Here is an 18,795-nt window from a genome sequence, read left to right as displayed (position 1 = left end):
TCTCTAAGAACTTGCGGAGAATGTGTGACACTCCGAAGGAATTGATAAACCTATCCTGAAACTGGGGAGGAGGGAAGAAATCCTGGGGAAATGCAGATATTACTTTCACTTCATTTCCCAGAAAAACACTGGTACAAACTACTTAAAAAGAACTTGTATTTGACATGGGATTTGCCAAGAAGAGAATCATATCAAGCCAGTTCAGTTTATTTCTGTAACAGGATACAGTCCTGCAGATGAAGCAGAAAACACGGTATCATGAAACATTAGAGTGCAAAATATACACTTATGTAGGAATAACCCCATGTATGAGGTGACTCGCATCTTTTATATATGTAGCAATGTAGAGACTTTCTGTAGAAAGACATCCAGAAATACAATTGAGGACACAAGTTCACTATGAATGAATGATGTTGCAAAAAAAAAAGACCACCAAAAAAACCCCCAAAACCCAAACAAAAAAGTACTGAAGACATGATGTAGTGTAAGGGCTCAAGCTTGGAGGTTTCTCTGTCCAGTTCTGAGCTCTGCATTTCTAGAAACACACGAGGGTCCCCACTGGCAGCAAAAAAGATGAGGAGAGGCCCAGGTAGAACAGCTGAGGGAATCGGGGGTCACTTCTGTTGTGGTTTAACCCCAGGCGGCAGCTCAGCCTCACACAGCTGCTCGCTCACTCCCCCGCAGTGCGGGAGAGAATCAGCAGGGTAAAAGTGAGAAAACTCGTGGGCTGAGATAAAGGCAGTTTAACAGGTAAAGCAAAAGCTGCGCACGCAAGCAAAGCAAACCAAGGAATTCATTCACTACTTCCCATGGCAGGCAGGTGTTCAGCCATCTCCAGGACAGCAGGGCTCCATCACGCCTAACGGGGACTTGGGAAGACAAACACCATCACTCCGAATGTCCCCCCCTTCCTTCTTCTTCCCCCAGGTTTATACACTGAGTATGATGTCATATGGTCTGGGGTATCCCTTGGGTCAGTGGGGGTCAGCTGTCCCAGCTGTGTCCCCTCCCAACTCCTTGTGCCCCCCCAGCCTCCTCGCTGGTGGAGTGGGATGAGGAGCAGAAAAGGCCTTGGCTCTGGGTAAGCACTGCTCAGCAGTGATGAAAACATCCCGGAATTATCAACACTGTTTTCAGCACAGATCCAAAACACAGTCCCATACTAGCTGCTATGGAGAAAGTTAATTCTACCCCAGCCAAAACCAGCACAACTTCTTATATAGAAGATAAAGGGAAATGTAACCTTCCAGGTGTGGAAAAAGCTGGTGCAAGCAGGAAGACCTGTCTTACTATGGACGTTTGAGAACCAAATTAAAGCTTAAAGGGTGGCAAGGGCCGTTCACACTTGACATTTAGGAAACCTTGGACAATTAAACACTGGAATATACTGCCTAGAGACAGACAGAAATCACATCGCAGATAGTCCCTGCCAGGCTGGTTAAATACCAGCAATAACGTAGGTATGTTTGATCCTGTGCACCTGAACGGATCAGACATCTCCAGGTCCCCTCCAGCCACGTGATTCCTGAACTTTAAAACCAGCCTAAAATCTCCTGTGAAACAGAAAGGAACATCTGAAGCTCTTTACAATAATTTAGGAAACATGGTGGTCAGGTTTTTAATATATAAAAATTGCCCTTCAGTCAAACAATTAAGCTATTGAAAATGACTTATGCATGACATAATCAGCATACTCTTCCATAAACAAACCCCACTTGCCTAAAGTAGAGGGTGCAAATTAATTGTGTACCTGTCAAACACAGGGCTGTAATGCCTCTGAATGTACAGGAATCCCCACCACATAGCATACATCACATATTTTAAAAACCTGACCATTTGAGAATCTCAGAAGCAGGTTAAATTATGGGGATGAAGGAAGAAAAGAGAGGAATGCAAATATTCACACCAACTACTGACAGGATAATTTAGAATGCCACGGAGATTTTTTTTTTTTTTTTCATTGCTTAAAATAAAAAAAAGCAAAACTCCACTATGAATCACACTTAACTTTATTGAAAACACAGTAAGAAAAAAAATCATCCTACAAAACATTCAGTGTAACATTTCAAACAAAGGAAAAAACACATTACCACTGCTTTTCACAAAAAATTCAACCTGGCTAAGGCGGCAAGTATTTTCATTTAGTTTTGTAACGCAGCAAAGTATCCACAACTGAGAACATTATAAAACCTATTTCTGGATGACCTAAAATAATCCAGGAAGGGTTTGGTGGGGAGAAGGTTATGTACACAGAAATTTTTTCCGATTAAAGTAACACTAAAAGCATAATTTTTCAGCTGTATTTTACCTTGGTCCAAGATACATCCATGTGAAAGGAACATCAGTTGCTCAAGACTGCAGAGTTTACAAAGCCCTAAGCTCAAACTGGACCACGAGGGGACCGCTGATTCCATTCAACATCTCTCAGCCTCACATCGTTAAGATTGTGCATCATTTTTTTTTTGTAAACTGAAATCCTAACCACTAACACTGCAGGGAAAACCTGAAAGTGCATGACAGAAGACACCTGCTGCCATTGTACAGCGCCAGCAGTAGCAACATCCATAGAAACGCTAGTCCAGAACTGTATTTTTATGGTTGCGTCACCCAAGTCCACATGAAGCTGATCCCGTGTGACCAGATGGCCAGCAGCACTCTGAGAATATTCTCAGTCTCCTCAGTGGGAATTTTCCAGACAGAGCTTCGTGAAGACAAGAGCAACGCGTGTTTTCTATTTAGGTAACGCAGGGTTGGGTTCCTAACCCCACAAGAAAGTAAAGGAAATCTAGCCATATTTTTTGTGTACAACTGTGTTTCACACACTTCAAGATTTCAAATCCATGACCCACATGTATCTTCATTTTCTATCCATTTGTTTTTAAAGCAATAGAAGTCAGGCCAAATAAGACAAAAATACTTTGAAACCTACCTTTAAAAAATGAAAAGTGGCTCAACTTTGTTTTGTTATATAAAGCCAGGGAGGAGAAAGTTACTTACATGGGTTTTGTGAATCTAAGTATTTTCGCCCAGACTGGGAAAACTTATGGTTAAGAGGAAAACAGAAGTCATGCACCAGTTAATTTTCTCCTTAAGCATTTAAACACATCCATCGTATTCACAATACAGGTACCGCCATCGCGCCGCTTCTCTGAATTATCATTTTACATGGAGAGAGAAGGTCCAAAACATGCTCATACGCACAAAATACAAACGGTACAGAAAACACATGAGGAGTCTTACCTTGCCACCATGCAAAGTTTGACTTTGATCAAAACATGAAAGAGTTACACACTGCCGACACACCGGAACGACGCGTCTTGATCTCCAATCGATTAAGGCAGCAAGGCACATCAAGAGCTGTAGTCTTACTCTACAAATTACAAGAAGATAACTGAAGAGCTGTTCCACAGAACATCAGCTACTCCGGCGTAACTGCCATCAGCACGGGCTCAAATCGGCTGTACCAGCACGTTGCTCTCTCACTGAGAAGTGGGCCGGTTGCCTCACACTACTGAAAGCTAAAAGCATATGTACATATCCAATGACTAAACCATTTTCATCTCGCTCCTAATTCAAACTCACATGAGCTCTTGGTAATTTGTTAGAGGACTCACCCTAATGACGGGATTCTTTTAATGGAATCTAGTGGTAAAAACCAGATCCAAGTACAAATGAATGAATAAATACTAATATTTTCAATAATGGAAGAACAGTTCCAACTAGGGAATGTCTCCGGATAGACAATGTGGGAAAAGAAATGTATCAAAATCAAAGCAAGTGCCATGATACTTCAATAGCTGGTATCTATGGAAGCACTGAATAGATGAGGAATGCAAAATAAAGCCCTGTTTGTGAAAGGAGCTTCACCCAGTGATGCCGACTATAAAACTTCATGTAATGGGGGGTGGGAGGGTGTAAGCAATAGCAACACTTGAGGTTAGTATACAACAAATATTCAGAAGCAATTTAGAAGCAGTATCCCAAAGTACTCATGTAGGTACAAATGAATAGTCGGATACCTAAAGCCTTTAAGAATTGGGATTTCCTAATTTCTATGTTTATGTGAGGCCTTCACACAGATACAGCTTTTAAATAGCTTGGAATTAGATATGTCAGGATTATCAACATTTACAGGATATTTCTGACACTATCCCTTTGACCGTTCAGAGCCACCTTCTATATTTGTTAAAACATTTAATGCTATCTATATAAAAAAAAAAAAACTATGAACAATAAATGACACTGAAAAAGTTACTTAGGAAAATATGGTAATTAATACAGAACTAGCAAGCATCCTCAGGTTTTCTGTTGCCAAGACAGAGCTATCTTCAAAAGTTCACAGGCTTCTATAAATTTAAAGTCAAGGATACTGTTGCACTGTGAATCACAAAACAGATTTTAAGAATTTATGAAGTTCTGTTCAGTGTTAGTGAATTACTGGCATATTTAGAGAACATACAATTAACTTTCATATACTAACGATACATGTGTTTCTTCCTTCTCTTTGAAAGAAGAGGTTTAGGTGCTTCAATTGTGAAACATTTCAAAAAAAACCTTCCCATTTAAGTTTCCTTCTGGTATGTATTCTTACAGATCATATGATCTACGTAGATTCTTCTTGTTCTGTTATTTCATATTTTGTCTACATCGAGGAGAAGGGCTGTTCTTAACATCAGTGCCACCAAATAAGATACTGAAAGACTTTTATTAAAAAAAGAAAAGGAAGCCAAGATGTTATATGTCTCCAAGAATTAAGGCCAGATTTAGAAAAAGTTTCATCAGCCCCTGAATTTCATGAACTTAAGGATTTTAAATATATTTTTAGTAATATGGAATTTTAAAGATCGACTAGAAAAAGAATGGAAAACAGACTGCATGCACTAGTGAGCTCCATGTCATTCCCACCCACCTCCAATTACTGGGCACGGCGGGGATTCTGGAAGACACATGTAGTGTTAATTCCCCACAAGATGTGTTCTCCTTCCTCAGATTCTGACCGATATTTTCAGGCTTTAATTGTTAAGTGAAACCTGTAGGACATCCTCTCTGGCTGTGGTCTGGGCGGAGGACACGGTTCTATTCAGAAGCATGCAGCATTCTTGAGACAGCAAGAAGCCATTCAAGCACGGAACGGCCCACGCAGAAACGTACAACCAGAAAATCCTGAATGACTTCTTAGACCCAACAAAACAGAGCTGCAAGTGAAAAGCACAAGACCACGCACAGCTATCACCTGGAAACCCTGAGAGCCTGCAATCCCAATCAAGAATAACCCGATTCAGCAACTAGAACTGTGTCTGGCAGACGGACAAACCACAGGCTGATCTCCTCAGGCCTTGAACAGAAAAGGAGCGTCACAACTTCTTACGACAGTGTCAGAGACCGTTCGCCTGAGGTAAGGGCACTGGGTAAGGTAGAAAAAGGTGGCAGAGGTTATCACCATGGGGGTGACGGCTGTTGGCTTAGATTGCTCTCCCTGAATGGGACGAATTCAAAAGCAGCGTTTTTGTAAAGTTCAAATCCTGTTAATGCGACTGAAATAACTTGCCAGTTTACCAAGACTGAATTCAATATTCAGGAGCTCATGATTTCAGCTCCTGAAATATACAGGATGGGGAGGGAAGTTAGTGTATGCGATATTGTCTCAAGTCAGCACTAAAATAACAACAAAAATATTAATGCTAGGGGGTAAGGGATCTTATTTCCTTAAAGCATTTAAAGGTTCACAGTTCACATCAACACTTTTTTAAACAAAACTAAACACATTTCTTTAAAAAGAGGTTATTAACATGGCCTTAGTGTGCTGTCTGTGCTTAAATGACTCCACATAGATTTTAAAAATTACTATTTTGAAAATGAGAGTATATGTAAAACAACAGGATTTAGCTGTCTTCCTGTGTTTGGTATTTCAAAATCGTAGATGCTAGTTCACTAAGCGTAAGGCTCAGCTGCTGTACGTACACCACCTGAGCCCATCCCGCTCTGGAAGAGGAGGAAAAGAAAGAGAAAGGAAAATAACCTAGAACATTCTTACAAAATTCAAGGAAAGTCACATGCACGAAGAAGCCAACTGCCCTTTGTTTCTACCTTATTCCTTCCTAATTTAGATTGTAAATTATTTAATAAAAGGGCCATCTTGTCTTTACTACACAGCAGTGGGCACATGTGAGCACCCGAAGTAGCATCAGCTGCTGCAGAGACACACGGGCGAGCAGGAGAGACCTGGTGGGACAGACGAGGGCCGCGGCCCCCTTCGCACTCGTCACTCCTGGTGAAATGCTGGAGAAAGCGGCACCCGGCAGCACCCACTCATGTGTCCATCCCACTAAGCACACGGCTGCACCAGCTCCTGCTGGGCAGGCTCGACTGCAGCGCACAGCCGTGCCTCTCTGGTACTCGAGGTGGTACTTCGGAACCGGACAAGGAAAACAACTTGTCAAATCCTTTAATTTCTATGACGCTAAAACAGTCAACAGGGTAAAAGGTACTGGAGGAACAGGGCCAGAGATAAACATCACATGACAGACAGTAAACAAAGCTTCCTATGAATGCAAAAACTGTTACTTGTACAGTAACCATTACTATTATTTTTTTAGCTTTAAGTAATAAGTATGTGTGCTTTATGCTTAGAAATCCCACAATATTACAGTTCTGCCACTGCATTTAATATTGTGCTACCAACACAGACTAAAGCCAAGAAACGGCTAACTTAAAACACTTGGTTTACATCTACTTTTTGGTCTTGTGTGGTATCCAGTTGAAGATGGAAGCATTTATGTGCTTTTTGCCTCGTAAGAAGTGAGGCAGATGTTAATGTTACTAAGATCAGCTGTATATACCTTGAAGGTATAGACCACCTGACTCTACATGAGTCAAAATACTAGGAATGTATTGTCAATATCCATTAATGAATTACCAGTTGCTTGTATTTAAGTGACCATATGCTTCTGTGAAAAGTATATAGTGACCTGTATCTTACACGTAGTATATTTGTAGCATTGTATCTGTAAAGAAGTTTTGCATAAGCATGTCATTTTCAAGGCCAAAGGCATATTTTAATGTGTACAGCGTCACAATATAAACAGCTGATTTTAAAACAAAACGGTGTCAGTAGTTGCACAGGGTAGTTCTGAATTTCTCAACCACACAGCATCTTAACCATCCTCCGTATTTCAGTGTAAAATCTTCACTAACATGGCCTTAACCTGTACATCTCTCTGACTGCAGAATCCAGCAGAAGGGGTGGCAACAGGAAAGGCTGTAGAGAGTTTTAAAGTCTTGCCTGAAACTTGTGTGCTTATCAGCAGGAACTAGCTCTGCTCAGTTTAAGTAATGGCCCAACTCACTTTCAGAAACCACACACACATTATAATCCCATCTTTTTCTGTGTTCTTGGGTCACTGATGCCAGGACAAACATCTCTCCAAAAGCATGAAGAGCAAGACCCACGCTGGTTCACACTCCCTAGATTTATTCCTTAAATTCATTCCTTCAGTTTCAGAGTGTATTTAAATTAACTGTATTAAAGTTGTGATAGAAATACTTTAATAAAGCTAACTAGCCTCACACACCACAATTCACCAGCCCCATTAAGACATGAGAACAATTTTGGTCATACACTCACTTGCATGGACAAGTGGATACATTTCAGTTATTTTTAACTATAATGCTAATACATAAGGCTACAAGCTCTGAGAACACCTGAATGATGCCCCTAATAATAAATCTCCCAATATTTTAAATGTAAACATATTTTGAAACAACTTTTAATTACAGCTCCCTGTTCTTGGTTGCAGAACTTTGACTCAGATAAAGATTTCTCACTAAAATGTCAGCATTCAACTCGAACAACAGAAAAGATGCTTGTAAACCTTAATGAAATCAAGCGATTTTACTTTGTCTTCCAAGACTCAGTACAACACATCAATAGTCAGTTTAACAAGCCTTGAATTTGTACTTACGACACACACAAAAAGTAACTCTCTAGCATCATATTTACTACAGCAATATTTATATTATGCCCCAGTTCAAGACAGAAAAGGCAGCTACAAAAAATAACTGAGAAATCCTCATGTATACTGGAGCTTGATTTTTGAAGCGCTCTAGGGGGGTGCGGGGGGACACACCAAAACAACTCACATTCACACACACACACACAGCACTAAGGTCTACAGCCCAGAGCAGTCATCTCAGGAGAACAGCCAAACTGTTCCTGACACAAGGTGTATCTTGTTTCAGAACCACACCGGAGAGCTAGTTGTCACTGCCTGATCGCATGAGACCTCAAACTACAGACAGACATACTTGTTTTACAAAATGGGAAACAAACAGGAACGTTATCTGACTCGCTACATAACGGGCACACACTGAAGTTGTCCCTGTTCCAATCTGAAGATTACTTGTGGCAGAGCAGGACAAAAGTGCAACAGATTTTGCATACTTACTTGGGGTTTGGTTCATGGGTTTTTTCTTTACTATAAACTGCTTAAAGGATTCCTAAGGCTGCAGTAATGCTAAGAAAAAGGACATTACCACCCACCAATGCCATTCTGAATCTAAGGCCTCTGAGCAGTTAACTGTAACACTGCAGAAATTCATACTACCAAGATTGAACACACAAGTTTCACTTACCAAGCCACCTATGTCACCTCTATAAGCTTAGAATTTAATTTACGATATCTACACATATAGGCCTATATACATCTTCATGTATACATTAAAAAACAGGCTAGTGAAAGATACTGAGTTATGCCACTGAACAGAAATCCTGGTAACTATCGTATAAATTCAGAGAAATAATTTACTTCAAATTAAAGAAGATTGTAAAAAACTGCAATTGCAGCCTCCTAGGCCTGTGCTACTTGCATTGATTACAAGTACTGCTTATACACAGTAGTTCATAAAGAATTTTACAGGGATGTACTTGGTAGGGTAAGTGACCTCCATGGCACAACAGCTTACAGAACTGTAAGAGCTGTGACAGGGGGTCTACACAGCTTTTTACAAAGCATACTAGGCTCAGATTTAACACTGAAGTTAATCTTCATCTTGTACTTCACTCTATTCAGTAAGACATTGTCTGACTACCAGTAAAGCAACCTGACATTTATAGCTAAGAACAAAAAGCTGAAAACGCTGGCCTTCCAAGAAAGCTTCGTGACATTAGGCTATGAGCAGCCTGCTGTATCCGGCGTGAAAGGAACTGTGATCTCTACCAGTTACCATCATTTTTAACATGTTCTTAGTGGAACTGTTTGTCTACTGTCAAGAATACCTACTCCAGGTAGTTTACATTGCCAGTAAGGGTCATATTGGGCTTCAAGTGTATCTTTTTTTCTTCTTTTTTTTCTTTTTAACCAAATCCCAAAGTTATTCTTTATAGCTGTGTCTGTTTAACACAGGAGGTACTGTGCATTCAAATGGTAGCAGGTTTATATCTAAAGATGTGAGACCATCAACAAATAAAAAGGAATGCATTATTCTCTTCAGCTTCCAGTCTTCAAGGCACCTCCTGCATTAACTTACTGGGAAATAAACAAGCAGACCAAAAGTTCACTGGAAAGAGAAGAATCTGATATACCTAACTTCCTCAGAAGCACACAGCATCAAAAAATGAGACAAGGTTGGACCCAAATTATCAACAAAGAAAATCAATATAAAAATGCTGATGAGATGACAGGAATGCCATGAGGTTGATGTTTTCAGCTCTGTCGATTGCAGGTGATTGTTAATCACAGTGTTTTCTGATGCCCATTTGCAGACGGCTTGGTCTCCGAGTCTCTAGGATTGTTTGACAGATGAAGTTTATCTAATCCTGCAAAACATTACACAATAAGGAAAAACTGAGAATCTCCCATGTTTCATGCATAGAGGTAGTCAATAGAATATATACAAGCCAAATTCTACTTTGTGATTAAGGACTTCACATTTGCTTAAGTCCAGAACTGACATTCTAGCTCAGGTAAGAATTACTTCTGGGAAACTCCCTCAGCTGTGTGTTAAGCGAGAAAAGTCCATTACAATGGACAAGCATGGAAGTGAGAAAAGCCTACCTTCACATTGTTTAAATCACAGACTTAGGTGTTAAGAACCAAGAAAGACTTGCAATCCTTTACTCTGTCAGCCTATGAAGACCAAAATAATTACCTAAAATATTTCTTTTAAACTATAGCATCTTTCTGAAAAGCATCCATTCCTGACCTTAAGATAATGGGTGATGACCACATCACCTCTCTAAACTGTTTATATGTCTAATAATATTTTTAGGCCTATGTTATTACTAATTTCTTTATCTCCATTTCCAGCCATTTGTTCTTATTACATAGCTCTCTACTATGAGTGCTAATTAAAGTCTCCCATCCTTCCCCAGGCAAGTAGTTAAACTACTCTCTACCGGGGAGAGGTGGGGAAAGATGGTAAATATAACTGTATTTTATTCATAAGAGGCATGGTGTCAGTCCTTCCTTGCTTGCTACAGTTTCTCTCCGAAGTCTCCTATCAAGTCCCTAAAATTAAGGATCAAAAATGGAAAGAGCTTCTTATTCATTTAGTGTATGTGAATGTTTTACTGAAGTGCCATGACGTACCAAGTTAAATTTCTTGCATCATTGGAATTCCAAAATTGATTGCACTACATGTCCTGGTTTCCACTGGGACAGAGTTAATTTTCTTTCTAGTAGCTGGGACAGCATTATGTTTTGGATTTATCAGGACAATAATGTTGATAACACACTGATGTTTTCAGTTGTTGCTAAGTAATGTTTGTACAAAGTCAAGGATTTTTCAGCTTCTCATTCCCAGCCAGCAAGAAGGCTGGAGGGGCACAAGAAGTTGGGAGGGGACACAGCCAGGGCAGCTGACGCAAACTGGCCAAAGGGGTATTCCAGACCATATGATGTCATGCCCAGTATATAAACTGGGGGGAGTTGGCCTGGGGGGGATCGCTTCTCAGGAACTAACTGGGCATCGGTCAGTGAGTGGTGAGCAACTGCATTGTGCATCACTTGTTTTGTATATTCCAACCCTATTATTAATTATTGTTATTATTGCTATTATTGTCATTTTATTATTGTTGTTATTATCATTATTAGTTTCTTCCTTTCTGTTCTATTAAACTGTTCTTCTCTCAACCCACGAGTTTTACCTTTTTTCTTCCAATTTTCTCCCCATCCCAGTGGGTGGGGCGGAATGACTGAGTCGCTGCGTAGTGCTTATTTGCTGGCTGGGGTTAAACCATGACAACTACTAAAAAAACAAAGTCTACTCAATATTGTATTATTTGCAAGTCCCAGTATTGCATGAATTCTTTTGGTCACAGGCCTGCAGCAGGAATTTACTTTCCACTAATTAGCTATAATGCTCCACCAACCTCTAATCCTCAGCATCACAGTTTTCAGCATGGGGGGAGAAATGAGGACACAAATTTTGGATCTCATTCTTTGAATTCCATGTGACAGCTTTTAACAGACACTGTTTGTTATGCATAGCGTCGAAACCAAACCCAGTTTGTGTCAGGAACCTGCACCTTTCAGGATTTATAATCCCCTACTTGTGTCAAATGCAAGCCTTTTACTAGTTACTTTGCTCCTCCATTTCGATCACATTATTTACACAAAATCACACAATATGTGATAGCAAGAGGCCAAAACAATCCCTAAAAAATCCACTAGAATGATGCCTATCCTGCCACGCCTGCATTTTCGAGTTTCTTAATCTGCTTTCCACATATATAATTCTTTATTAAACACTAAATATTTAATAAAGTGCCATGAATTATCAAGATAACTCTTTTACTTAATTTGCTTTAAGACAGAAACTTTAAAGTTTTACCAGACCTGTTGCTATAAGCCCATGCTGACTGATGTTAATTTATTGCCTTCAGAGCTCTGCAACATTACACAAAGTAATCCCTTTACAGTCAAAACAGTTGCACAAAAAAAACCAGGATTATGCAAGTCAACTGAAAGAGATGAATCAAGGTCTTCTCATAAAATGACCTTAACTATAAGCTGGGGGATGATGTCAAATACATCATAATCTCATCATATATCTGTCTTAATCAATAATGGAACTTCTCTGAAAATATTTTCAGCATAAAAATCAATGGACAGATTTACAGATCCCTGGCCCACTATTCCATTCCCCTGGAGCTTCAAAACTCAACATCAAAAACCACAGAATGGCTTGTTTTAATCCTACACTATCAGTCACTTTGTATTTCCCTATTTAGTAGGTCTGCTTTTAACTTAATTGTCACCAGTACAGGTGCACTCTAGGAAGTGCTTGGATTTTGTTTACCAGGGTCACAACTCTGGAATGCAGTAATCAGTGAAAACTAACATAATTACCTTTTAGACACTACAAACTGAATCCGCAGTTATAAATATACACTGAAGTTTCACCATTAGTCCTCTCAATTTAAGCAAATACTACTCTAGGGTTCTAAAGAGGTAGGAGCTTCATTAATTAGTAAAGATGTATTAACAACACAATTACTAAATATGTACATTTTATCCTCTTAGTATCAAATATGTTTCAAGCCTTTCCTCTGTGGCCAAGAAACATGAATGCACAATTTGATCAAAATTTTGATTATATCAAGCACAGGTTTCACTCAGCCAGTTACCAAGATTCTGTATATTCTGTACAAAGATTTTCTGAACATGCAGTGCTCTAAAAAAAAGCATCACAACAAAGCAGCTAAGACTTCCACTAAACTATTTTAAGGAATTAATAACTTGCTTTAAACAAAAAAGAAAAAAGCCAACCCACAGACAAGTTGAAGTTTTATTTTGGAATAATTGCTCAGTAGCAATGAGAATTTTGCTGTGCTCTCCAAAGGCTGAAAATCTAACTGCAGATCAATAAGTACACAGACATATCATTAAGATCAACATCGTACCTTAGCTCTCAGCTTTTCAAAAAATAACACAAAGCTATGCATTCTCATCTTAACTCATAGAAACTTCCACTGAAAAAAATAGTCTTCTGTGAGCTGCAACAGGACTTTAACAGTAGCACCTCAAACTATCAATGCTGGAGAAAGGAAACATTCAAGTACAAACTCAATTTTCAGTGCTGTATTACCTAATGCCTTCAGGAGCTCTTCTCGCACAGCAGAAGTGAACTTTCTGACCAGACATAATGTTGTCATGATAGCAAAGAGCAAGTTGTAAGATAATACAATATAGAAGTTCCCCAGCCAGTTAAACCTTCCAAAGTCTCCAAGCAGATCAAATCTGGTGATTCCTGTTAAAATTGCATTTAAGATTTACATCAAAATCTTGATTACATTTTTTAAGAAACACAAAAATTTCACTCTATTACTTTTTACATATGGAAGCAAAATTCTTTCAGACAACACGCTATAAGACACATGGTTAAACACACAAGACAATGTTTTCAAGGTCATTTTCCACTTCACTGACCACTGTAAAACTGTAAGACACACTTATCAAAATGCTTCTTAAGTGTCCTGCTAAAATGCTTTAATAATGTGAGTTGACGTAAATTGTCTATTCTAGATAGGAATCCTGCTTTTATAATTTCAGTAAAATACAACTAGGAAAAAATCAGTATTACTATGAAAACTGCTTGAAATCTCAGATTGTATGAAATCCTTATCTATTCCAGAAAAAGATGAAATGCACCATGGGCCTCCTTATTAAAAAATACAGGTAGCAAAAAGCCTCTTCACGAGAGCCACAACATCTTACAGTAAACACTAAGCCTTTGTAAATGTTTTTTTCAGAGCCACTGCTTTTGAAACCGAAGTTTAAAGACATCTCTGCAACTGCAGTTTTCCTCCTAGGTCTACCCACCACTATAGCCATAGAGCATTTGCACAGAAGGCAAAGAGTTTGGCTGAAAGATAGTGCTGACTGTTGTTCTTCACCTCGTAACACTGACACTTGGGCTTTGTGCTGATGAAAGGCTAGTTGATCGCTAAAGCTAAGTGAGCAAAATTTTTCCAAAACATGGAAGTGTCTACAAGCTATAGGGTCCATCCCAGAAGGCAGAAGAGGAAGAACCATAGATTGTTCCTTTGCCAGGTCTACATCAAGGACTGCACTGAATAAAAGGCGGAATAATGAGATGAAACCCAAATAACAGTTGTCTAGGATTGCTGAGCCATTATATTCCCAAAAAACTTTTGGCATGGATGATGTCACAGTGACGTGCGGTCTCACAGTTGAAACCAACAGCGCGAAGGAAGGAAGCTTACCTCACCCCAGAACTAAAATGGCAGCAGAAAACTAGGCAATCAGAAAATAGCCCCGGCTCTGAAGTTCCTGGAAGCGAGTTCTCTATCGTCTTACTTTGAAAGGGTTTGGGGGGGTCTTAAGAACTGTGACTTCAGCAGTGATAATAAATGAAGAGAGACAGAATTAACGGTCGGTTACCCTCCTGTCAGGGGTAAACCTGGCACTTACCAAATCTCATCGTACCTTAATACCCAAGACTTAACAGCCAGCTATCACAATGTTAAGAGATATGTACACTTCTTGTAGTCTGCATCAGTCATTTAAATAAAAAATATGGGAATCAAATTTGGTATTTAAGGAAAACATGCCAAAATGAAGAAAATTAAAAGGAGAAGTTTCAAAGGATAAAGCAAAGAAATCACTGAAGCTGACCAAAATAACAAGAGAGGCAGGGAGAAATATCAAAAAAGCACAGAAAGTCTAAGCACAAAAAGAAGACTGGCTGACTGAATTAACTGCTAAACAGATGAAGGACAATAAACACATAGTTGCTTTCACACTTGAAGGCAAACAATGTCCTTAACATTTTCAAAGCAGCAGAGTGTTTTAGCCAGAACGTAGAGCTACAAGAAAATTGAGCAAGTCAGGTTTGAACGCATAGGCTTCCAGACCTTTAAAGGAAAAGAAACAAAACAGGTAAAGCACTGCATAGAGTTCTCAGGAAAAGAAATAATACTCCTTGACACAAAGAGGTTCAGAAGAACAGCTAGCAATAGAGCAGGCGTTACAAGGACAAACAAAAATGAAGCCTGACACTTCTGTTAGAGCAGGTGGGAAAAATATTGTCCGTAAATTACATTCATTTTCCTCTTACAAACTAAAAAAAAAGTCACTGCTCATCAGAAAAGATCTGACACAGTATCATTTTGTAAATTTGTGGGAGCAAGGGTTAAAAAGCTTTTGATGACTTTCTTACAGAAGTATCTACTCAGCCCACAGAGGAAAAAAAAACCTCCCAAGACTGCAATTTGAAAAACTACTCAGTAACTGAACAGAAAGCTACATCTCTAGGGGACATAAATATATATCTAAGAGAGTTGGTGACAATTTACCGAATAAAATATTAAAGATTTATTCAGGTTAAAAAAAAATAAAATACTATGGTTTTAGACTGTACATACCAGTGAGTTTCAAAACAGTATTTACTTAAACCATAATGCTCAAGAAGAGAGTTCTAGAAAAACTTTTGTATATTAGAAAATTCAATTTTGTTTGCAATTCTTAGTTTCTGTATTCTTGAGTATTAACTGCCCTGTTCCCAATTTGTTTCTCACTGGTTAGCAATATGGTGCTGGTGGGAAACATTTTTGAAGAAGGACTACTAAAAGGCTGAAAAGTTCTGGAAAAAATGAGTTAACTTATTTTAGTAAAAACTTTCCTGGAGTTCTAAGAGAATGACAGATTAGAGACATCCACCACCTACATATATAATGAGAATGCTATGAAACATGTAAAAAATTCTCTTATTTCCATCTTTAAAATTTCAAAAGATCAGTACACGTATTGGATAACTTTTGCTTTTTTACCTTTCCCATAATGATAAAGTCTAGTCTTTTCTGTATAGCCTAGAAATTCGCTTTTTTAATAAAGTGAAAAAGACTATGAATCTGCTTAACATATTTATTTCTTTTCATCTATTCAGTGCCACAGGGCAGTAGCATGTAGCGCAACACATGTTGATATTTCTGCAAAGCACCACATGACTCACTGTACTCTAATACACTCTATTAATCCTGTTTGGACAGCTGTGACTGTGCATTTGTTAGCTGTGTGTTAATTGTTCCATCTTTTTTCTTCTTTTATTTATCTCTATGGCAAACTATTCAGGAATTTCATTTGTTAGTCCTTTTTTTTTTTCCAAGTGAGTTTTACCATTAATCTGTTTCCTATGAGACAACAATGCACCCAGCATGTATACTTACTTCCACAGAATCCATTTATTATCAGCTGTTAATCTCACAGATCATTAACAATGATTTTTTATTATTTTTTAAACAAGTGATGAATGCAGTAACTTAGTGGATACAATACTAATGTTAAAATTCTATTCTAAAACACTGATTTTTCAACAAAACATCTTGCTCTAAGTACTGGAACTCTTTTACTTGGATCTTTATCATACTGGCTATATTTTAAAACTGTACTACTTTAAATACTTGAATTATTCTTTTGCACTTTTGTGAAGTTTTACTAGAGATTTTTAAAACATGAGCTCTAGAACGTGTATTTTAAGATTCAACCCTCCAAAATACATTACAGGTTGGGGTTTTTTGTTACACAAATCATCTAGTAAATCTAAAAAAACTCATCATCTGTAGATATATACAGCATAAAAATATACAGTATAGTTTAGCAGAAAATATTAACTACTCTTGATTCGACAGTATTCTGGTTGAAAAGAAAAACAGCTACAGAACTATTGGGTACACGTTACTGGTCTGTGAGCTTAAATTCCTGAACTTGTACTTAAGACTCGTACAGCCTGAGGTGAAGATTTTTGTTTTCTTCCGTTTAATGTTCCCAATGAAATTCACATTAGCTGCAAGTATTCTGCGCTACTTAAACATATAATAGCCTTGCAATCTAACTTCAAGAATTGAAGTTAAAGATTATGTAATTAAACAAAATGAAGATACAAAACACCTTGTCTTTCCAACTGGTTAAAATAGTTTTTCCACTTTAAATGCCGCTGCCATTTCTTAACAATAAAATCAGTACTTCTTCAGTTCTACCATGCTAGACTCCAAATTTTTATATTTGAAAACTGAAGTAACAAAGAATGCAAGCAGATTATTTTAGGGGAAAAGGAAAGTAATCTAGTATCACTGATGATAAAAAACTTAACAAATGAAGAGTCATTAACTGTTTTTAAATGACATTTGTACTCAATGTTATCTAGAAGGTTATACCTGAAATCCCCAAATGTATTTTTTCACAAAAACTGAGCACTGTAATTTCACAGTGAACATGAAACTATCTTATATTGCCCTGAACAAGCAGTCTCTGTATCTATTCTTCTCACCATCTCCTGTTTTAAGAAGTTTAAAATTTGACCTACCTTTTTAAAAGAATATATTCTCTAGAAAATGCTTAGCATCTTTTTTTTAGAACGTATGTTCAGCAGTTCCTGTATGTAGAACGTATGTTCAACAGCTCATGTTGATGTAGAAAAGGCGGCCACACATACGTGCTCTTTCTATTGAAAGTGGTGGCAAACTAAATACATACTATGAAAGGTACAGCTACAGGCTGTTCTTTTTTTGTGATTTTTGAAAACTCAATTAAACATCCTGTATTACAATGTTTTATACTTCTATTTCACCTACCCAGTGTCCTTGACATCACTGGCAAAGCAGAGCTCAGCACCAAGATTGAGACACAGTTTCCAATGATCTGTTTGAAAATGACAAACAGCATTTAAATTATAAATGGGATTGCTAAACAAAAAAACAAAAAAATAAAAACAGTGGTCAAGATGAAAAAGAATTCCTGAAAGTTACGTTCTTCAAACTGAACCTAAAGCAATTTACAATATCATATTGTTAGTCTTGCTTACTTCTGTCACACTCCTCCATATGGTGTTACACAAGATGATGATGATGATCCAAGAGACAAGTTAAAAAAAAAGTAATCATTTGCTTTTAATCAAAGTGTTACGCATGCTTAGATTTAAAATAATTCAAAACTACCATGTTGCAAAGCGTCAACTGTTTACTTAATTCCTGCAAACTTTTTATAAAAGAACCATTCCATGGGCTTAGAATAGATGACTGATATATCAGCTTAGGCTTTGTATGTAACTGCTTGCAGGATTAGCATTATTTAAAAAATTACAACAAAGAGCTTCCTTTCAGTTGAATGCCTGTTGACTACTTTAAATAGTACGAAAAAATTCACAGCTGTTAGATTTTACTCTAGTTTTTGTGAAGCCTTTATAGAGAGTAATTGAAACTTTCTCTCACAAGGAATCACTTTCTTCAGCTCTAATTCTATCAGAATCCAAAAGAAAACACCAGAAAACTTCTTGAAAGTAGGCAGACATTTGTGCATTCACTATTTATTTCAACACTGTTCCTGGTGTACTGTAAATAATCAATAGAAAACATAAAGAACATTCCAACTCCCTACTACCTATCTACTATAAACATTCTGTGTTATTACCTACTTTCTCACTTCCAACAATTTATGGTAAAAATGTCTTTATCTATTACTTTAAAAAAAAAACAAAAACAACAAAAACCCCAACCAAACAAACAGCAAACAATGAAGCACATTGAAAAAAATAATTAAATTCAACATCTGTTCCTTGGTTACTGATCACCTCCCCTTGTCAGCTGTGGGAATATTTTGCCAAAAAACCTAAGCATGTTCCTCCGCATTAGGTAACAGCATTTGTTATTCTGAAGCCAGTGCTAAATTGTAGAAAGTCAAATTAGCCTCAGACTGCAAAATATTGCTGAATAGACCTCCTCAGTCTTAGTTTAATTATTCAAATTTGAATTACTTTGTCTATTACTTCTAGCAACCAAGT

General features: G+C 37.9%; 1 protein-coding gene across 1 annotated transcript in view; it reads right to left on the bottom strand.

Annotated features, from left to right (window-relative positions):
* Nucleotides 1-8,119: 8,119 nt before the first annotated feature.
* The window catches only part of LMBR1 (limb development membrane protein 1), a 72,062-nt gene continuing 61,386 nt past the window's right edge, over nt 8,120-18,795 (bottom strand). Inside the window, exons 15-17 of the mRNA XM_010585854.1 lie at nt 17,591-17,657; nt 13,087-13,248; nt 8,120-9,814 (exon numbers count right to left, since the gene is read on the bottom strand). Coding sequence (XP_010584156.1) covers nt 9,732-9,814; nt 13,087-13,248; nt 17,591-17,657 — 312 coding nt within the window. The 3' untranslated portion in view covers nt 8,120-9,731. The remainder of the gene's footprint in view (nt 9,815-13,086; nt 13,249-17,590; nt 17,658-18,795) is intronic.

This window comes from Haliaeetus leucocephalus, unplaced genomic scaffold, assembly GCF_000737465.1.
Source record: "Haliaeetus leucocephalus isolate CR32 unplaced genomic scaffold, Haliaeetus_leucocephalus-4.0 Scaffold0, whole genome shotgun sequence".
Classification (NCBI taxonomy): domain Eukaryota; kingdom Metazoa; phylum Chordata; class Aves; order Accipitriformes; family Accipitridae; genus Haliaeetus; species Haliaeetus leucocephalus.
This window is presented reverse-complemented; position numbering and strand designations above follow the sequence as displayed.